Source organism: Crocodylus siamensis, chromosome 1 (assembly GCF_052110815.1).
Source record: "Crocodylus siamensis isolate JL-2025a chromosome 1, ASM5211081v1, whole genome shotgun sequence".
NCBI lineage: Eukaryota > Metazoa > Chordata > Crocodylia > Crocodylidae > Crocodylus > Crocodylus siamensis.
In genome coordinates this window covers 232,799,190-232,821,910 of record NC_143395.1, presented here as the reverse complement: position 1 = coordinate 232,821,910, position 22,721 = coordinate 232,799,190, and the positions used below count along the sequence as shown (strand labels likewise).

Here is a 22,721-nt window from a genome sequence, read left to right as displayed (position 1 = left end):
CCCACCTATTTGAACAGGGTATCAAACACCCGTTTTGTTCTCTCTACCTGAGCTCTGATTAGCTCAGTTTTCAAATTGTGAATATTTATGATTCTACACCCATATTAGAAGGTTATTCTCCAACTCATGGAAAAACAACCATCTGTTCAGCATGAACCAGCCCCTTTCTTTGGAATGTTTCTAGGTACTTCACTTAAATGGCCTTTCTTGGTCCCTTTGCATGTGTACAGAAATGTAAACACTAACTTCTCAAGTGTTCTATCCATGGCTCTAAACTAAAGTACTGCAGGGCAGGGGGTTACAATAGCAGAAATCATGGATTGCTAGCAGGGGTGGGTGAAGGGTATGATGGGTTATATCACAGGGAGAAAAAAGAGTCTTGGTTTGCTATTAATTTCTTGTGCGGAATAAGGAGAGGGAGGAGAGTAAGGAACAGTGTGTGCAACAGAAAGAGCCAACACCAAGACAAGGAAAAGGAACAGCATTCCATGGAGCATGGACTAGTTTGGATTTCAACACCTGGAAAATGGAGGAAAAAACTACCATGGCTGTAGGTTACAAAAAAGCCCTATTTGGGAATATTTTCAAGAAACTCCTATGCCACTGGAAGAAAGGGGAACACATGGCAAGTGTAAATAGTGCAATAAAGAGATGCAAGGCCTGGTAGCTCAAATGAAGAAACATTATGAAAAATGCTTCTCAGAAGGCAGTGAACTTGAAAATGGTGATTGGGACATGTCTCAGCCATCTGGATCAATTGGTTAGTAAACTTACTATTTTTTGAACCATTCTTATGGATTGGGTATCCTATTTTGCAATGCTAGTAAATTATAAATTTAACAATAATGTTAATTTATTTTGGGTGGATTACAGATTTCAAAATGTTTCTGTTCCAAATCTAATGGACATGCTAGTTTGTGGGAGTATTAGTCCATTATACACTTTTAATATTACCCCTGCACGTCTGAAATGAGGTTTATTGATCAGTATAAGCAAACATACAATCCCTAGGTAAAGTTATCCTGTGCAGAATAAAGTTTTAATAAGAATTTATTAATTTAAAATAATAATGTATTTTTTCAAGCTATTGTATATTGACAAAGAAAAGGATTTAAATAGGACCTTTTATGATTTATTGAATATTTTCCCTATAGAACTGGGTTTGGAAAAAATTATAATTTAAACACTGGTTAAAAAACATCTACTGTAGAAGGGATCTTTCATTTACAATCCTTTTATTGTAATGCACTGAGTAATACTCAGCATGAGTCACTTTTTAAACATTTTGTTTCAGGGTCCAGGTCAGACGTAAGAAGTTATGAACATGCATGATCTGCAATGCCTGCAACTTCAGAATCACCTACTGGTACTACCAACAATACTGTAACTAAACATACCTCAGACAGTAAATTATGTGTATCCAAAAATAAACTTTCTTCGTTATCAAGTGAAACTGTAGATGAGTTTCATAATCAAGACTGGAAAAGTCCAGCAAGACAACATAGATAAAAAAAAGAGTGCTCTGTTCATTTATTCAGCAAATACTCCCTTTCATCTTGTTCAGAACAAACATTTCACTGACATGGTTTAGTAATTATGACCAGGTTACACTCCACCCAGCAGAATAGATACTGCTGGAAGGCATCTGGATACATTGTATGAGGGAGAGATTGAAGTGTGCAAAAAACATCGAAGGGAAAAGTGTTAATTTGAGTCTTGATGGATAGAGTAATATACACAATGATCCAGTAATATGTACTTGTATGACAACAGAAGACATGATTGTTGATCTTGCAGACAATTGATACATCAGGAAAGGCCCATACTGCAGAAGACATAAAAGAAGCAGCAGTAAAAGCTAGAATAAAGTGGGTTTGTCTACACGTTCATTAATGCAACTGTAATTATGGTGCATTAAGTTAGTACCTGTCATTACAGGTACTAACTTAGTGCACCATACTCAGCACTACTCCGTATTGGCACAGATGAACTTTTTTTTGGTGACACTACCGTGTATTAGATTAAATGTACTGTGCATTAGCAGGGGCTTTGCCTGTTGTGCTAATGCGCAGTAGAATTTATCTTCTGCGCATTAGGTGTCTCATGTAGACGTGCGTACTGTGAACAAAAATTCAAGTGATGTAGCTCACAGATGACACTAAATGTAGGAAAGATGAGAAGAAATTTAGAAGAAGATAATAAATCAAACCTGAAACTTAAAACATATGTGTGCAGTGCTCAGTTGATGTACATTTTGGTCTAAAATTAACTACTCCAGGAATAAGGAAAATGCTGTTGAAATTGCAAAACCTTTCCGTAACAACCAGCTTGCTTTAGCTTTACTGAAGAGAGCTGGGGGATCCACGCTAATTCTCCCCCAAGATATATAACGGAATTCATTGGTTGATCACTTTGAGCTATTTATTAAGAACTGGCCTATTCTGATGACTGTCTGTGAAGAAAGTCATGACTAAGCTAATGAAAGTATCACAGCTGGAGTAATCAACATTGGACTGAAGAGAAATGTAGAAGATATGCTGAATACACCAAAACCTATTTCCATAACCTTGAACAAACTACAGAAAGATTGCTGTTGTACTGCTGATGCTGTTGAAATTTGGAAAGAATGTCAATAAACATTAAAGCAAGAAATACCCAACAGCAAAATTGAATTGCAGGTAGTAAGGAAGTAGATGGATCAAGCACTTACTCCACCTCATTTTCTTACCAGTATTCTTAACACAAATTACCAGGGTAGATAACTAATGGCTTAAGAGGAAAATGTTGGTATGGTATGGGCTCTACTACCTTTTTCGTGTCCTTGTATGACAAGGTATTTAGCAGAATTCTCAGATTTGTTGGAATCTGACAGGACTGTGCTGTAAGCTCTTCTGCTATAGCCTCAAACCTGAAACCTCTGGACTGCTAACTGTTCGTCTTGGCACCTATGCCACCCCATACTAATTGCCCATCACTCACCTATAATAAATTTCAGGGCTAGAGAGGAACCATTCAAGGAGTATGTTTGCTGAGGATGTTTTAAAGTCACACCGGTGAACTGGTGCAAAGCACCTGGAACCAGAGTTTGCTAAAGTGCTAAATCAGCTTTTACCAGAAGTAGCTTCTTCTGCAGGTGCAGAAAGAATGTTTTCTTCATTTGGACTGGTTCATTCAAAGCTGAGAAATTGATTGGGAATTGAAAAAGCAGGAAAGCTTGTTTTTCACTTCCAGCATATTAATAAAAAGGGGAAGAAGGATGAGATTTATGAGTTCTAAAAACTTGAAAGGGGGGACACATTTTCAAAACATCCTAGGTAAAAGAAAAAAGAAAAAAAACACTTTCATTTTAAAGCACATTAGTCAAGTGGGTGCTTAAGCTCAAAGAACTTTCACATGGGCATTTTAGAAAATTTTCCCCAGGGTAATCTAAAATAAATTGGTTTAATCCACTAACCACAGGTCATACTTATAATAGTATAATAGTTAATACTAGCGTTTAATAAATCAGTGGTGAATGTGCCCCATGTTTTGATTTATTTTTATAGGTTGTTTAATAAATCTGAAGTGTTGGTTTTGTGTGTTTAATTAAATAAGTGGTGTCGGTTGTAGCCGTGTTGGTCTAAGGAAATAGGCAGACAAGGTTCTTTGGGTGAATCTTATACCTTTTATTAGATCAAGTTAAATAGTTGGAAAAAACATTTTAAAGCAAGCTTTCACGGTCAAAAACCCTTTGTCAGGCTGAGGAAGTTTTTGCAGTTGGTGTGTGCTCTTCCTGGTTGGAATGAAAAGTAAAGAAGCCAGAGGTGGGGTTGGTGTGCATACAAGACAGGCAGTCAAGATGTAGATTGAGGAGTCAGTGGGTGAGAGACAGGCTGGCTGGGGGGAGTGAAGGGGGATGAATAGTGGAGGGGTACCTGGGGAGTCAGATGACAGGCAGGTTATAATGTGTCATAAATCCAATATGTATATTCCAATGTCCATGATTTTTAGTATCCAGGAGGTTGATGAAATGGAATTCATAGACTCATCTGTGATTGAACTAATTAAATACAAGTTGCTATCTTAATGCAGCAAAAGTTAATTTAGTGAATAAGAAATAGGTATTTCACTATCTTATAGCATAATAAAATGTAGCATTTCTAACAATCCAGATATGTTAAACTGTATATTTCTCATACTCTCACTTGCAGAGAAAGTTGGTAAAAATCAGTTATTTAAATTGGGCTCTTGGCTTGCTGATTTAAATCATGATTTAAATTGGTGATTTACACTGACTTGATTTAAATCAATTGACTCTGGCTTGAATTTAGTTGTGGACAAACCAGTACATACCTACGGTCTCCTATGCTGAAGTCCCTGCCACTGCATCTTCTCTGCTAGTGTTACCTGATCTAGATTACTACTAATGCAGATAACTAATGTATAACTGAGAGGATGAGACTGAACTTTCCTCAATGAACAATAAGTGGATACTCTTTTAAGTAAATAGGTATAAAATTTGTTCTAGTGAAAACAAGTGCAGGCTAGTAATGTTGAAGTGCTTACATCAAAATGACACGATAAAAGAATTCAGTTTTGGAAAAAATATTTTCTACCTGTTGATTTCTGCATTAAATACGTAATTTGCCTAGTATAGTTAAAGCCTAGTCTCCTGCCTTTTGGCAGCCAAACTGTTTTACAGATCAGTGTTTAACCTAAAATAATTTTTATATGGGAGATAGCTACGGCATAAGAAGTTGGACTGGACCAGGCAGCAGCAGGGCAGCAATGGTGGGATGCAGGGGTTTAATGTAACCATTGCTTGCTACCCCCCCACTGCCGATGCATGTTTTTAATAGGCCTCCAAACATGGTAGTGGGCCCTGTCCCTGCTCATCCTGCTGCTGAATTCTTGGCCCCTCCAGAAGCTCCACTGGCTGAGTGAAACAAGCTTCATCTCTGACCCTGGACTAGGAAGAAATAATGTTAGTTAACTTCCTATACAGATGCTGCTAATTTGCCCAGTTAAAAAGACTTGTTGCCACATTAATTCAGGCAGTGGATAAAAAATATACTAAGGAACCTAGGTGTTGCAGGTAATGCCAAAGAGTACAAAATGAATACTACTTCTTTCCTTTAAACTTTGTACATGCAGAAGTGTCAAACTAAAGTGTGGAAAGGGAGGGGATTCTTCTCTAGTTCCAAATCATAATGTAGGTGGTAGTGATGCACAGTACGCTAGGCAGTTTACAGACATATGGGAGTTTAAAAAGATAAAGATTTTCCTTTTTGTTATCCACAGTAGCTTCTCTGCCTAGTCATTTTTAACATATTTACTATTTGTGTTTCTTAACTACTTCAGTGTACTAAAACTTTGTCTAAATATCGTTTTGTATCTTAGTGTGTTCTGGGTATTTTAACTTCATACATTAAAAGATCATTCTAATTAATTATGGCAAAATAAGAAATAATATTAACCTGTTAGCTGTAATGCTGTCTCTTCCACCTGTTATTTTCTTCTGTTTACCATTAAGAAATGTGCTTGAGACTGATGGCAGAATGACAGCCCAATTATTGTTTCACCTCCCTCCCTTGAGTCAACAGAGATATAACTGATTCCCCACTCCATCCCATTCAAGTTTATTCTTGTTCTAAATGTATGTGATATCATTATCCAAGCTCCGAGAGAGATCCGTGATGTCAGTTTTGCATGGACAGGCTGCTAAGGGGTACTTAACTCTTAGATACTGGAGTCTTCATAAGATACCACCTCAAGAACTGATAATAGCTAATGCATTCCTCAGCTGTCCCAGAAAGTCATCCTGACTTCTCTTATCGCTTGTCTGCATCATCACCTCAATTCAACCGCTGTTTCAAAATTAGCATCAAAGCTTCTTAACTTTTTCTGTCACTGCATAGGCATCTTTCTTAATTCCTCTGTTGTGTGCTGGTAGTGTTAGTGACAAGTCTTTTCCTTGCCTGCATTAACATTTAGTGTGTGCTACAGCTTTTGGAACTTCAGTAATAGGAGATTTCAAGGAAGTTGATGTAGACAAATTCCTTACCCCCCAGGCCCTTTTCTTACATAGACTGTGTTAGGCCTTGCTTTGCTGCTAGCTGGCTGAAAGGCAGTTGGCTTAAATTCTAGTGCACAATTATAGCTCTCCAAAAAGTCTTACTTTTTTTCTTTTTTGCAATGAGAAGTGCTAAGGAACCATAATACAGGAAGCTGCTGCTGTTCCCTGTAGAGTGAATCTGTTTCTTTTCCATTGTTTCCAGCTCAAACCCTGCAATGGGAGCAGAGTACCACTAGGATCTATGGGATGTGCCTGCCTGTTGGAGGGAGTGGGAAAATAAAAGTTGTGAATGGAATGAGGTGGAGGGGAATTGTCTTGTGGGAATTTGATGGAACAGACTTTGTGTTCTTATTTTAAAAGACTGTCCACAGTGCATCAATAAGCAGGGTTTAAGTTGGAGTGTTAAAGTGTAAGAAGAGAAACCTGGAAATAGGAAGAGTTTCTTCAAAGAGAACAGAAGCACCATTAAAAACTTACTCCATTCCAGGACTCTGCATCTAGCTAAGGATGAGGATTTGTAGTCTTTAGAATGAACACACTATTTAACTGCCCCCTTTGTGAACTATCCAGTGATAAATAATTTGAATAAAATCATTAGTTTATCTGTATTCAGGGAGGCTTAGTAACCTTTATACTTTTAAAATGTACTGCGCTGATCATCCTTTCAGTTAAAGTATGCTCATGCTGGATTTTTTTGTGGTCAATGACTTCGTTTTGTCACTCTTTTTCCTCTTTTTCATGTCTCTTATCTGCCACAATTGCTGTCTAATGATTCATTATCACTTCTTATAATGGCTGCCGATTCATGTTCTGGCATCGGATTTCTAGAAATATGAATCCTAGTTCTTTCACAAAATATATTTGTGCAATGGTCCTCCAAGTCCAATTTTTCAGGCCATTTTGCAAAAGATTGCCTATATCTGTATATCCATTATTTCCTTGCAGAGTTCTGTGGGTAGCAAGCTACGTATATTACTAGTACTCCTGGCACTGTATCATGGGATTATAAATTAAAAGTTTTGTTTTTTTTCCATGCATTACTATTTGCTTTGAAAATATTAGCCTAATACAAGCCTCTCTTCTTTGATTTCTAGGTTTTAACAACCATCCGCTCAGGACACAGAGCTAATATTTTTAGTGCAAAATTCTTACCATGCACCAATGACAAACAGATTGTGTCCTGTTCTGGAGATGGAGTAATTTTTTATACTAACGTTGAGCAAGATGCCGAGACCAACAGGCAGTGCCAGTATACGTGCCACTATGGAACTACCTATGAGGTACTGTAATATCACTTCTGCTTGAAAGTTCAAGGTCTCTTTAATATTTGGAGAATAGAAGTTTGGTGTGGGTACTAGCCAAGATTTCAGTCAGACAATGATAGCTTTATTTCTATGTTTCACTGTTATATATACTAATTTTCCTTTGCTTGTAGCTTTCAAAGGTTGTTCATGGTATTTGCTTTAGTACTGAAATATGTTACCTTAATGAAGGAGTCTCAGAAGATATGTATTGGTATCATTAAGGCTGCTTTTCCTGCAAAGTGAAATATCTAGCAGTATGCATACGCTTGTACTGTATAAGGGATCTCACCTCAGTATCAAGGCCTCAAATGATTTGTTTTCTTTGTTAAGGAAGAGGGAAATACAAACTTTTCATTGAGCTGTAGGTGGTCTGGCACAGAGGAGGGTAATCTATGGTAGGTTTATGCTGTCAGTGGAATAAGAGGGCAGACTCGTACTTATTTTTCAAAACTTTAAATTTCCGGACTTCTAAGCCTTTTCTCATAAACATAATCTTTACCAAAAATTTCCTAACTTTTTTTTTACATTTTTTAGCTTGAAGTTATTGTCTGCCTTTACAGACGTTGAGAATTTCTTAGTGAAATTCTTGTGTGTAGAAATAATCTTCAGTATTCCTTAGTAATACCCTATTTACCTGCATACCACATACACCCTTCTCCAAAAATCAGCCCTCTAAACTTAGGGTGCATGTCTTAAAATGGGAAAGCTGATTTTTCTTTGCTGGAACAGAAGCATTGAGACAATGCTTCAAGATGGCTGCCAGGCTTCCCCTTTGCCAGGGAGGGAGGGGAACAAGTTTAGCCTTCAGGGTTAACCCTTCCACAACTCCAGCTGCAATTAGGATCCCGTGCAGCCAACATTCAGCAATGATTAGAAAAACTTTTTTTTCTTCATTCTGACTTCCCAAACCCACAGGTATGTCTTATCTGGGGGCATGTGAGAAAATATCCACTGTTATTTATTACATAAAGAAAGTAAGCCTGACTGTTAAGGTTATTTATAACTCAGTGGGAAAGCTAGTGGGTAAATTCAAAAGTGCATTAAACTAGGAGTCTCACAGTTCACTAGACAGATTGCTTCTTTTGTGCCCTGGGCCACTGGTAGAAGTTAAAAAAGGTGGTATGGGGTCTAATGTGTGATCCCAACAATCATGCTTCTTGCCATGTGATGCAGCCATGCACACAGGAGCACTGGCCACATGTTCAGTCAAAGGTGTGATGGAAATCAGCAACAAAGTTATTATACATATTTTCTTCAATAACTTTGTCATATTCCTTGTTTTATCACACTATTCATGGAATGAATGTGTGGCCAGGTTACTACTTAATGTGTGATTAATCAGTTAATTATGTCTTAAGTGTAACATGTATCAGCATCATTAGTGACATAGTCCATATGCTATGTTTTACAAAGATTGTTGAAAATGTAATTTTCATCTTGGGGTTGCTAATCTGTATTTTATTTTCAAATAATTATGTGAATGATCTAGCTCTGAATTTCTAACATAAGTTTTGATAAGTCCATTGCTTTTCATATAGAGTAGACAGAAGAATCATGCAATTTCCATTTCCTTTGTTTTTTTTTAATGTTAATATGTTTCATTTGTGTACGTTGTAAAGGAACATGTCTAAAGAGCTCTCAGAATTAATTTCTTGTTATGTGGTTAAAAAAAAAAAATCCTTAACAGAGTATGTCTATATCCAGTTAAAGGATGTGTCAGGGACAGTTGCTAGCCACAGAATAATGATTCCTTAAGGGGGATGCAGGGCCACCTAAGGAGCTCATTTTATATATGTACACATCCTTTGTCTCTGGATGCTGCTTCAGATCTATAGTTTAGATACTGTTTGTTGGATTTGCTAAAGATCATTCTAGATCTCTTCTTATTTATGGTTTATTTTTTTAAAGGTGTACTTTTATTTTAACCCAGAAGGTATTGTTTCCCTTGAGCAACATTCATCTTTTGATTGAGAGAGATAAGGACTTACTCTTCTTAAACTGCATCGAATCTCAGCATATTTGCTATAAGATGTTTGTGGCTTTTTTATCTAGCCCCTGACTGAATAGCATGAGGTTTTTTATCCTAATTTCACTCCATTGTATGCCAGAGGATAGTATAACCTGTTGTTGCAACTTCTTTTTTTAATAAGACTATCTGATGATTGAAACAGCAGTTACTAAATGTTGCATCTCCTGAATAATACAATTTACTACTGAGCTATAGGATGCATATCGTAATACCAGGTCCTGATTCTCCCATAGTAGAGGATGTTAGCAGTAATAATGCTGTATGTCTATTTTGTTAACTCATGAGCGTTATTGGATAATGTAATTTTTCTATATAGAAAAGGCTGGGTTTTTTTTCTTTGCAAGAGAGAACAAGATGGTTGAAGAATATTCTAGGAGAAAAAAGGATGGTCAAGCACTAAACTAAGAAATCTAGGGCAGGGATGTATATTTGTAGGCATGTAGTTACCCTTGGATGTATATTTGTAGGCATGTAGTTACAGGTGCAGAAGCAATTCAGCACCACATTCAGCCAGCGATCAGAGAAGTTGTGGGTTGCAGAAAGTGTTGGAAGAAAACAGTTTGAAGAATGACTTATAAATATGGCAGAGATGATTCTGCTGGAAAACTGAACCAGCCTAATAAATATCATCCTGTATCAATTAGCAAAAGACTCCAAATCTGCTTCAAGTACCTCATTCAATAGCACAAAAACTTCACCAGGCAGTATTGTAGGTCTAGCTGTCTTTCTTGAGTTCTGGTTTTCTAGTACGCTGGGGTTTTTAAGTCTGATGTGTTTCTGGAGTCTTTGATTTTGAAATTTATATCTTCATTATGTGATTATGCTAGCCATTTGTTAAGAAAATGATTTTCAACCAGGGTGCCATCTATAGTATTAAAAAATGCTGACCTGTTGGGCACATTACCCCCCCCATATTGAGATAGAGATAGAGATATTTATCTATATCTATATATGTGTGAGTGAGTAGTGGTATATTTAAAATGTTAAAGCAGGTTGGAAGTCTACCAGTGTCTCTATCATCATGATAACATACATTCTAAATACCTGTATGTCTTGATGTGTGCTTTTGGTTTTCTTCACACATGATGGTGGGGGGATGTGGTGTTTGCAGGAAATGGGTAGGAAGGAGTGTGGGGGGAGGTGGGTCTCTGTGTGGAGGGATGTGGGTTTGCATGTGGGTAGGTGTGGGGCAGTTGCTGGGGGGAATGTGGGTGTGGGGGACTTTGTGGGGCTGCTCTCAGGAGGGGTGGGTCCCTTGGCCCCCACAGGGTGCAGCCCTCCCCCCACAGGGTCCCAGCTGCCCCCTGGAGGGCCACAGCCCCCCTGCGCCGGGCCCATAAATTACCTCCGTGGCAACAGTGGCTGTGGGGCGCTCTGAGCCCACTGCTGCCAACTCCTGGGAACCACGTGCTGAGCCCAGTCGGGTCCTGTGGCCCTATGGGGCTGGCCGGCCCGGGCAACATGAGCGGCTCCAGGGCTGACAGGACCCAGCTGACTGGGTGCACTGTCCCTGTGCACTGTGCCGTCCTGCTTCCGGCAGCAGTGCTGCCTGCCCCACTGTGCCTGCAGGGAGGTGGCACATGGTGGGACCTGGCCCAGCCCGGTGTGGCTCGCTAGTCTGGCTTTGCACCAGAGCGGGTCCCGTGGCTCCAGGAGCTCTAATGCAAAGCCAAACTAGTGAGCCGCACCGGGCTGGGCTGGGCCCTGCTGCCCTCTGCCAGCTTCACCATAGCTGCTCCGGCCCCACCCCCCTGCAGCACCGCATGGGCTACTATGTCTCTAGCCCTGCACACCTGGGGACATACGCCCTTGACAACCCCCTCCACTCCCCATAGCCCCCAACTGCCCCTGACACTCCCCCACATCCCCCACCACTCGCAACACCCCCCTGCCACTCCTCACACCCACTCACTTCCACCCATACCCATAACCCCCACCCCATGTCTGTAACTTACTTTTGACAGCGCCGGGGCAGTAGAAGCACCACGGAGATGCTCTGGCCAGAAATCAGATAGTCTCTCCCCCAGGAGCAGTTTTTTTGGACCCCTGGATATGTCTGATTTTGTCCCCATACTGCAAACTTGCAGCGCAGGGAATGTTTTATCATTTCCACGTATGCCTCTTGACCTGTCTCAAAGGGGTTTGAGATGGGGCAAGAAGCACATGCATGCTCATCTGGACATGCCCCCCTGTGGTCTTTTTTAAGCTCTTTGCAACCAAATTGTTCTATTATTTTTCTATGGTCAAAAATGAGTGAAAATTTAAGAGCTGACATATTTTTGAGGGGTGCCTCAAGTTTGAAAAGTTAGAGGATGACTGTCTTAAGGAGCGAATGAGTAGTATTCCTTTTTCACTCTCACTGAGGATCATGTTCACAATATTTTGGTTAAGTAGTATGGATCCTATAAAAAAAAATACTCTGAACACCATGAATTTTTTCCATCATGAATTATTATTTAGGTACATCTGTATAGTAGGAAGAATTAATCAGCACATACGTATCTGAATGATGCAAGTTTCAACTAACTTGTCAGTTGTACTCAAGTGTTGAAACACATGTTGTTGCATGGTACAGTGAGAGTTGATTTTTTTTTTTTTAGATTCCTGAAATATGAAAGCAAAGCAGGGTAAGTTGGCGGTAGTACAGTGGAACGAAGAATTTCATTACGTTGAATTCATGTATTGTAAGTTTGTTAGAAACTTAATATTGCTTAAACACATTTTTGACTGTGGGGAGAAAATGTGTTAAAGCTGCTTGACTGTTTTTCAACTGTATTTAACTACCTCCTCATATTAAATATAGAATTTGACTCACTGGATTCTTTAAATAACAAAAGCTAACATAATTTGGCCTCTGTTAGTAGTCCTAAATTAGATGGCCAGCTAGATTTTAACTGGCCTTGAGCTCACATTATGAAGCTTGTAGTAATTTCAGATCATGACTTACACCAAATAAAAATAAGGCAGCTCAATGAATTCGCAAGGAGTATAATTTTTTTGTGAGACAACGTGAGGGAGAAGGGAGTTATGGAATATGATAAAAACAGTAGGGGGGAGAGAGGGAGAGAGAGATTCACAATAGGGGTTCTGGGAGTATTTGTAGTTATGTCAGGGAATTTAAAAAATGATGACTTAGTCACTCTCAGGTACTTGACTTCGCTGCTATTCACATTAATTCTGTTTTAGAAAGAGAGAATGTACTTATAAAAATGATTCTTATCTTTTGTGTTCCATTTTTTTTATCAGTAAATCTTTTTTTAATTTAGAATTGAAAAATAACAGGGTCAGTGCACCAACTTTCAATTACCAATGTTGAGGGTCATGTTTATAGAGGTAGTCACAGGGTATCAGAGCTAGTGATGTTTATATTAAAAAGTGCAGTGTGTGTGTGTGTGTGTGTGTGTGTGTATGTATGTGTGTAACCTCAAAGTATTGGTACCTACAAATTGCAATATTATAAAATAACGAAAACAAAATCATAGCTGTCGAAATAAATGCACATAGTGTATTTTTGCTGCATTATTATTGCTTTTGCCTGTTGTTCATTTAGGGCGTTAACCCCATAGGATGAGGCTCAGCAACATATGACCCATGGGTCAGATCTGGCCCATAGCCACTGGATCCCAGACTGTACAGCCTGAGGACTTTGCATGCGTCTATGCCGAGTCTCAACAGTGAGGAGGTGCGCTGGTACCAGGCATCTTCTAGCTGTGCCCTCCCCTCCCCTTGGTTTGGGAACAGATGCAGCTTCCAGCCAATAGGGAGCTGGGCTGGGTCCAGACACCTGTGTTCATACTGTTGCAGCTTTCTCTCTCCCTTCCCACATCTGCCTCTAATCTGCAGTTCAGCTGCCTGGCCCAGAGTGGTTGCAGAAAAAGCCACCTAACCTGCTTTCAGGTATTCTTGCCTGCAGCTTGAAATGGTTGCCAGCTGTGGCCATAAGTGATTTTTTCCACTGACTTTGGTCAAAGCAGGATTGCCAGTCTGAATTCAGTAATTTGCAGTAGCTGCTCTTTTCACTAGGCTAAAAGGTAGATTCTGATATGCCTGATTTGTTATGAAGTGGTAGCTATTTGTTAAAGGCATTTGAAAACCTTATAGTTAGGGTACTGGAGTACAACAAAGATATGGAAAGAATCTAGTGAATTTAATAGCAGTTCTAGGCTTTGGAAACTGTAGAAAAAGTGTAAATTTAGTATCTTGAGACATACTGCAAGAAAAAATATATATGTAAGTAAAAATGCTACTGTCATTACCAGATTTTTAGGAAATTATAGTAATTCTGTGATCAAAAAATGGTGTAATGCTACTATTAAAGAAAAGTGCAGAGAGTAATAATTAATTATTTGAAGGGTGAGGATTAAATATAGACCTCACTTTGTTACTGTTCAAAGGGGGATTATTTTGAAAGGAAAATACCGACTCGGATTGGAGGAGCAGTGCCATTTAAGGTAACTGACTTAACATAATTGTGTGGACGTTTCTGCATTACTAGGTGTTTTGATTATTAAAATGTCAGCTTGTTGCATAATAGAAAATAAACTGCACTTGACTTTTTATAGTTAAAATGGTAATTATTTAATTGAAAATTATGTGCAACTCGCCTATCAAATGAAAATGGAAAGTGTTGCTTAGCTGGATTTTTAAAAAAATATAATTAAAACACTGCTGAAAATGCAATATTTCATTTACTCTTGATTATTTTCATGGAAATCTTCAGCACAGCTAAGAAACAGTGCTTATTCTTGCTCACAAATACTGAAAACTTGGAAATAAACTTTATATTGTTTCAAGAAAAAATAATGTTTCTGGTTTTATTTTTTTAATTGCAGATTATGACAGTACCAAATGATCCCTATACTTTCCTCTCTTGTGGTGAGGATGGCACTGTAAGGTGGTTTGATACTCGGATCAAGACAAGTTGCACAAAAGAAGATTGCAAAGATGTAAGAAACACATGTTCTAATAGCAGTGACCAAAATATGTGACCACATTCTGAACATTCAGAATGTGAACCCTAGCAAAATCATGTAAGCTGTATTTTAGATTGTAAAGTCTCCTAATGAGCTGACTAAATCACATAGTAACAGAAGTTAGTTTTGGTGGTGCAGGTGTATCTGTGATGCATCTGTGATGGTCTGGGAGATGTGCAAGTGGCAAGGATTTTTGTGGGTGATACCTTTTATTGGGCCAACTGCATGGTAGACTTAGACAAGCTTTCAAATGCAGTGCATTCTATCTCTGCAGTTTTTAAAGATATTATGGCGTATCAAACCTGATTCAGTTTACTTCAGGCTTGGTTGAAAAATTCTGCCTCTAAACTCACCAATTTTGAGGATATTACGATTTTTGTGGAGTATAAGAGTGGTGCTGAAACTTGAGTTTCTAGTGAAAACTGCTGAAATCTTAAATTATTGATCAGTCTCTGTCTTACTGTAATAACGTAGAAAAAGGGTGGAGTAGTGAATATATAAGACCACCTTAATTGGAGGTGTAGCACCCTAGAAAGTATTAATTTCGTCCATAGTGTTTGTGTTCCAGAACAAGACAAACTGATCTCAGAACATGTATTATGCACATTGTACTGTTTATTTCTATCCCTCTTCTCGTCTGTATTCTTCACAGCATATCTTTTTAGGTTTTAGCTGTTTGTGGTCCCTAAGCTTGTTACATTATTGTTACTATAAGAAAGTCTACTATCCAATTATCTGTCCATAAATCAAATCTATTCTAAGCCTTTTAAATTAGCTTGGCTAGGCCCTGTCTGTTTTGTGGTTCTTGCTGTCCACCTCCTGGTCTGTCCTTTACAAGAAAATGTGAATAGAACAGTTTGTATTTCTGCACTGTTAGAGCTCCCTACCTTCCATTGTTGGGTTGAAGGTGATTTCATACTGTTTTGCTCTCTGATCATTTTCATCCTCTGCTCTTCCCTTGTAGCATGTTCTTGCCATCTGTCTTTCCATGGCCAGATCTTGCTTTTTGCAGCAATCTTGCAGCCCCTTCTCTAGAAATTTTTGGGTAGAATTATACTTCACATGTTATGGGGATATTAAATGCCCTTTTTTTTGTTGTTTTATTCCAGGATATTTTAATAAATTGCCGGCGTGCTGCCACTTCTGTAGCCATCTGTCCGCCAATACCATATTACCTTGCTGTGGGCTGCTCTGATAGCTCAGTAAGAATATATGATCGGCGAATGCTTGGCACGAGAGCAACAGGTAGGAAATGCACATTAAATTAGTAACCTTTTCTAACATTAGGTAGAGGTAGTTAGCTGTCCCTTCCCCCCCCCAACATTCGACCATTTGGGTTGCTGTAGTTTTTTTTTAAAGCTGGCTTTTTTATAGTTTTTCTGTATTATGTAAGCTTTCTTGCAATAATAAATCCTATGTTAGGGCACCAAGAAAGTAATTATTACATCCTGCAGGGAAAGGATTTGAAAGATTACTTGAAGTCTGCAAAGAAACTCTCCTTGGGTAGCCAAAGAGCTTCTGCAGGTTTAGTGCAGCACCATGGAGTTTTAGTGTCTTTTAGCCTTATTTGGTAACGTGCAGCCACCTAATGATTTCAGCAGGCAACACTCCATCTTGATTTATGTAATTTCTACATAGATCTATGAAGCTGCAGCATTGTATGTCTGCACTTGTAGATCCTGTGGTGCTCATACCTGTACTAAACTAGAGAGCTCAGTAAAGTACAGATAGGGTGCAGCTGTTTCAGCCCAGCTTTGGATGTCTTTAATCCATTATTGTCTTTTACACAAAGGGATCTCATGAGTTCTGTAGAATCTTGTAGAAAGTATTTATTCTTCCAGTAGTTTTCATTTCATACCATTTTTTGTCTAAAGTTATTACACAGTGTCTAAGGTAAGATGGTAGATTAAATGATCTATTGTATTGACTACAATATAAAACAACCCTCCTTCTTCCTATTCAGCATGTGGAAAAAAGCCCCTTGTCTTACATTTGCACATGAAGCGGAGCAGGGGAGCAGGTGGCTGCTGCAGTTCCAACTCTGGTCATGAGCTGGGTTGAAATGGTCAGACCCACAGCAGTCTCTTGCCTGCTCCCTACTTCCTCTCTGCAGCTTCTGTCTCCCTACCCACCCCCTTTCCTTCCCCTCACTGTCAGGCGCAGCTTGGTTCTGCTGGGGCTGGGGTTTCTTCTTGGGCAGGGAGCACATGGAAACACCTTCCCTTGCACAGCCAATCACCAGTGCCAGCACTGCTGCATTGCCTGCCTGGCCAAACATTAGCACCAATACTGCTGCATGGTAAAGTGAGGGCTGAGCTTCCATGTGCTGTGGGGGAAGGGGCAGAGATTGGGGGGAGAAGGGATGGTAAGTGGGTGGGGATGGGCAGAGGGGGCAGGAAGCCTGCAGGAGGGGAATAAGTGGGCAGGGTAGGAACCAAGGGGGCCTCCCGCCACTGCTTTCCCTGCTGTAGCAGTTTTGGGGGTGGGGTCAAGACAGCCCTCCAATGCTTAGATTCTGTACCTGGAAAATTGTAACATTTATAACTTTTCCCATATATAGAATATAATTGATTATTGGAGTTCATCTTATATTTGAGTGAATTATTTCATATTTAGCAAAATGTGGACACTACAAAATGTCTGGCACTTCCCTAGCTATAATTCAGACTTTGCTTGTTAAACAGTGCATTTGCTAATTGAAAATGTGTCAAAATAAGTTCATGTTCTTTTGCTTTTACTATTTAGGTAATTATGCTGGCCGGGGCACAGTTGGAATGGTTGCACGTTTTGTTCCTCCACACCTTAATAACAAATCCTGCAGGGTAACATCTTTATGCTACAGTGATGATGGTCAGGAGATCCTTGTTAGCTATTCTTCAGATTACATATACTTATTTGATCCCAAGGATGACACAGCAAGAGAACTTAAAGTTCCTTCTGCTGAAGAGAGAAGAGAAGAGGTGAGTATTCAGTAGAATGAACTGTTTATACCTGTTGCACTATTTTTACTTCATGTGCCTTGACAACAGAGAAGAATTTAACCTATTATTTTCCAAGATCTAAGAAGCTGGAAAATGTAGGTAATACTTTGGAGGTTTCTTTTTTGTGAGAGAACTTGCTAAGTTACATTGTGCTTGATAGCTCAGATGGAGAATAGTTCACTTATTGTCCAAATCCTGTTTTACCACCTGGTGACTTTTCAGTAAGTTATGGAAAATGAATTGAGGATTTCAGTGCAATTCCCACCGTTCATGTTGCAAAAAAGCACAATTAATACTAGCTAGCCACCTGTGTTGACATTTTCATCAAAAGTCAAAGTTAGAATGGGGACAGTACTAGTCCCTCCATAGCAGAGTCAAGACACTTTAGATAGGAGGTGGTGCTTGCATAACTGGTTCATATTCCTCAAAAACCTGTCATTTTGGTACCTGTTACAAACTACAAATGTGTACATGTTTTTAGAAATGTCCTGGGCTGTTGTCAGAGCCGGCCCTGGATTTTGGATACTGTACTTTACTTAAGGATTTGTGGTCCCTACCTAGGTTTCATTTCTACCTGTTGGTAGTTCGTAGTCATCACTATGGTTTCTGTAGGTTGTGCGGGCATAAGGTCACCAATGTCAGTGCTCCTCAACGTATACAATTCAACCTATAAGACCCAACAACATTTCAGAAAACTGAAGAAACTCCCTGTGTACCCATAAAACCCAGTGTTTAGGACTTCTGGGCAAACTTTTCAGGTTTCTAATTTCAGTGAAAATAGTTAAGCCTTATAGATGTATGGTTTTAAAAACATATTTTACCTGTGGCTCTGCCACTTGAGAGGAACAAAAGAGAAGAATAGTGTGGACTGTTTGGAGATACAGATACTGGCAGTGTTACTGAAATAGGAGTTATGTGGGAGAGCCCTGGAAACACAAGGCTGTGCAGCATTGCATAGATTGTGCAGACATGAGACCGTCAATGTCAGTTCTCTGTGTGAATGGTTCAATTTGTATAGCTCAACAAAATCTTAAGAGAACTGAAGCCATTACCTTAATCCAAGGTTTTAAATAAAATACAAGTCTTACAAAAACAAGGTGCTTGAATGAAAATGCTTGAACTGCCTTGCTTTGTCACTATAGTTCTGTAATCTAGTCAGAGGAGAACACTTAAGGAAAAAAAAAAAAGGTAAAATGCGACAGATTTTTTTTTTTAATTAAAGAGCCTAGTTCTGTCAAATAGAACAGAACCTCCTGAATTAAGGGTTTTAATTGGCTACCAATACAGTCAAACATTGAAAAAAGGGAAGATGAGCTTTAATATTGGGTTGAAGCCATGCTTGCCTGCATTTAAGTCTACTAATTACACCTTAATGTATGTAACAGTATTCATGTTTGCTTGTCCTTTCTATTTTATCTTGCCCTGTAGTCAACTCTGGACATCCAGGGCAAATATGGGTATGAAGAGTTCCCCTGAATAGTTGTTCACCTGCTCGTTAATGTAGAAATTGTTTCCAGATGCCTTGGGCCTCACATAGATATGTTTAGGATTGGATTTGTGATAAATACTGTTTACAGTAAAATAGAACAAAAGACTTACATTTTATTTAATTAACAAATTACATTCTGGTTGCACTGATCCTCTGCGTGGTGTGAAGTTTGTTCCATGGTGCTGGAATTTTGAATAGTTTCCCATTAAGGCCAGTTGTCCTTACATGCAGCATTGGCAAAAGTTTTACTTTGCTGGGAATTGCTAAATGCTCTGGAACAGTTTGCTAATCTGAAATTCTACTCTAGGTTTAGAAGCAGCCATGTGTAATAACAGAATGTTTCTCTCAAGACAGAAATAGCAACAAGCAGGATCAACAGACATGTTTTTAGAAACTCATTGATATGTCTTTTCAAATAAGATTGTTTGAAGAACAAATATGACTTAGTTTTTTGTTTGCCATATACCTGAGACAAAAAAGAGAAATCATGTTTGTTTCTTATAATTTACAAGCTTTGTACAACCTTATAATTATGAAATGCTCAAATATGTTTCTTTCATAAATTCAGCATTATGTATGCGGTAGGTTACAAAAACTTTAAAGTATTTTAATTCAGTAAGAATTTTTTGGTTTAAAACATTTTTCATTGTCAGTATTATATTAATAATCGGTGACCTTTTCTGTCCAGGCTTTTAAGAACATTCATTATTAATCAACATGTCTTAAAGGTGACTAATGGGCAATACATGCTACACACTCACCATTACTGTATTGGGCAAAGCATTTTTCACAAATTATTGCACATAAGGCTACATTAAGAATTTAAGGAAAACATTTTTCATAAATACCATTATGTGGTTTATACAGTAACACTTGCTAATTTAGGGTAAATAATGAAGCTACTTAAGATTTTTAAATGCTGTTATTTCTAACTTTATCATATAGTTACAAAACTGAATTAGATTTATTCATCTAACGTTTTCTAAATTATTTTGTACTATCTTACACAAAGATGCCCAATTAAAAGCCCTAGACATTCTATATTTATTTGCAATAATGGTTCAGCATAGCCAGGTACCACTGCAAGTTCCCCAGGCTATTCTGTCAGTGTATCTTAACCCATAACAGAAGAGTCAACCTCAAGGCTCTAACAAGGGAGTTAAATTTTCCTGCCATTTTAATTTACTATGTCTGACTGCCAACTGAAATGTAAAATTTCATAGATTTCATAGACATCAGGGCTGGAAGGGACCTGGGGAGATCACTGAGTCCAGCCCCCTGCCCAAAGGGCAGGAAGTCAGCTGGGGTCATAGGATCCCAGCAAGATAAGCATCCAATTTACTCTTGAAGGTGTTCAATGTAGGTGCTTGCACCACCTCCGCTGGCAGACTGTTCCAGACCTTGGGGGCTCGGACAGTAAAGAAATTCTTCCTTATGTCCAGCCTGAAGCGGTCTTGCAGGAGTTTGTGACCGTTCGACCTCGTCATCCCTTGGGGCACTCTGGTGAACAGACGTTCCCCCAGATCCTGGTGGTCACCCCTGATAAACTTATAGGTGGCCATCAGATCACCCCTGAGCCTACGCTTTTCCAGGCTAAAGAGTCCCATGGCTCTCAACCTGTCATCGTAAGATCTGTTTTAGACCTATTTGTAATGGTGGGTTATGATATTGGACACCATCACCAGCTTGGTTTGCACAGAATGCTGAAGAGTAACATATCATGAAAAATAAAGATCAACCTGCCCCTTTTTGGAGGGAAGGGAAAAATCTTTCTTCCAGACTTCTGCAAGAAGCAGCTTTATTCAGTCTTCCTCTCCTGAGAGGACCCCACCCCCCCACAGCCAGCCCCAGTGTGGGTTTACTGCAGGCTCCATTTTTTTTTGGTCAGCTCATGGGAAGGAGGGAATTTTCATTTCTTTTAAAGATGTCCCAAGAAGTACAGCAGACACTGCTTCAGAACAAACTGTCTTCATTTTGCCATTCCAATTCCCTCTGTCCTCCCTTAGACTTTCTCTTCCTGCCTGCCGTGGGACCTTCTGTCCCCCCAGCTGTTTCAGAGCTTTGTTCACTCGTCTTGGGCTCAGTCAGTCCCACTTGCAACAGTTGCAAAACTATAGTCTTAACCTGGGGACAGCACTCACCCAATACAACAAAACATTGCTATGGGGAACCAATCAAGGGGTACAGTCTCTGGGTGTGCTGTCATCTGCCCCTGAGGTGAAAATGGCATAAAGAACTACATACAAGCAGTATTTACAGTAAAGCCTACCCTTGCTGAGACCCCGCAAAGTATAACCCACCAAAGCTGCAGACTAGAATCCATCTCACCTAGACAACTTCATCAGATAGGCTAGGGACAGAAGTTACACTCAAACCAGTATAAGTGATTGGAAACCAGTACAGTCTGTAAGACCACAGAAGTTCAGCGCACATAAAATACTTTCAAAATAGCCAAAACTGGTTTAAGATAAAGCTGGATGGATGTAGTATCAGACTTAAATGATTTAGATAAGTTGGTTTATTGAACTTCTTTCCCAGGTTCCCTCCAGATTAAAGTTAACTCACAGTCCCCCAGGATCCCTGGATGCTTTGCACCTCTCCTGCAAGCCCCCCCAGCCCTTGCACAGTGGGCAGGCTAGCCTTGGCCCAAGCAGTCTGCTCCAGCCAAGCAGGGAGGTGTGCTCGAGCATCCCCCACCTTCTGGCCTTGGGCACTGCAGGCATATGGTTGCATTTCTGGAATCAACAGTGAATGTCTGTTCACTTGCTATCAGTTCAGTGCATGCAGCTTAAACTAACCTGCAAAGGTTGAATTGATTCAGCCTTGAGACTATTAACTGCTTGTACTTAGCCGTAGCCTTTTTTAATTGCTTCTAACTTATCCATTGAAAGCCAGACGATGAAATTTAGCTAGTTAAAGAATAGTTTATTATGCCTCTTTATTTTTTTGACAGACTTCTTAAAGACTTCAAATTCCTGGCAAGTAAAGGTTTTTTTCCCTTGTTTTAAGCTTTTTTCTTTTTTTCTAAACCTTTCTTTTGGGATAGGTTTTTTCTTTTCTTTTTTTTCCTTCAAAAAGACCCAGAAATTCACTGGTGAAGATGCTCTCTGGGTCATCCTTCTCTATCTGCTTCAACCTTCATCTTGTTCAAAAGATTACATGCACTATGTGACTTGGTTTGGAAAAGTTCATATGTACAGCATGCCATCCTGCAAGATGCTGCTATATTGTTAATTTTTCTTGCTATGTGAGGTTCTTCTCCGAAAGCTGACTTAGTAGACAGCCATGTAGCAGCAGTTTATAGTAGAAAGCAGGGCAGATTTACACCTTATAAACTAACCAAAGTGCAGCTAGCTAGCTAGCACAAGGTCACTTCATCAGTAGGGAACTGTCAAAGTCATGATTGTGTGGATTTTGCAGAAATTGCAAATCAGGTGTTCTCCACAAAATCCTTGGGGGGCGGGTATGAATGTACTAAAAATTAATTGCTGGCTCCCCAGTGGAAGCCAGCAGTCTTCCTAGCTATGTAGCGGCGGTGGGAGGTTGCTGGCATGAAGGGTGACCAGGCAAAATGGCTGTCACTCCCCTAACCCTGACCTTTGCTGCTGATTGGCTGAGAGCTGCCTGTCATGCGGCTCTGCCCCTCTCCACCAAGTGGGGGGTGGGGTGGTCAGATAATTTACACAGGGCTGTCTGTCAGTGGTGGGGAGCAGAACCGCCAGAGCCCCTTGGCCAGTCACAGGTGGGGGAGGCCTGGCCATGATAAACCCTCAAAAATGGCAGCTGGCCTCATGATCTGCCTGTAAAATCTACCAGCTGCCTCTTTGAGTTGTCTAGACCCTTATTCATAGTGTTCCACATTCTCAGTTTTTACTGGACTTTCACTGATA

The 22,721-nt window shown here is 39.5% G+C and overlaps 1 protein-coding gene across 6 annotated transcripts in view; it reads left to right on the top strand.

Annotated features, from left to right (window-relative positions):
- DCAF6 (DDB1 and CUL4 associated factor 6) overlaps positions 1 to 22,721 on the top strand; it is a 142,424-nt gene that overhangs the window by 44,950 nt on the left and 74,753 nt on the right. For all 6 annotated transcript variants that reach the window (XM_090058962.1, XM_090058952.1, XM_090058935.1 and 3 more), the window contains exons 4-7: positions 7,150 to 7,335; positions 14,221 to 14,334; positions 15,471 to 15,606; positions 17,107 to 17,321. In XM_090058962.1, the coding sequence (XP_089915088.1) occupies positions 7,150 to 7,335; positions 14,221 to 14,334; positions 15,471 to 15,606; positions 17,107 to 17,321 (651 nt within the window). The remainder of the gene's footprint in view (positions 1 to 7,149; positions 7,336 to 14,220; positions 14,335 to 15,470; positions 15,607 to 17,106; positions 17,322 to 22,721) is intronic.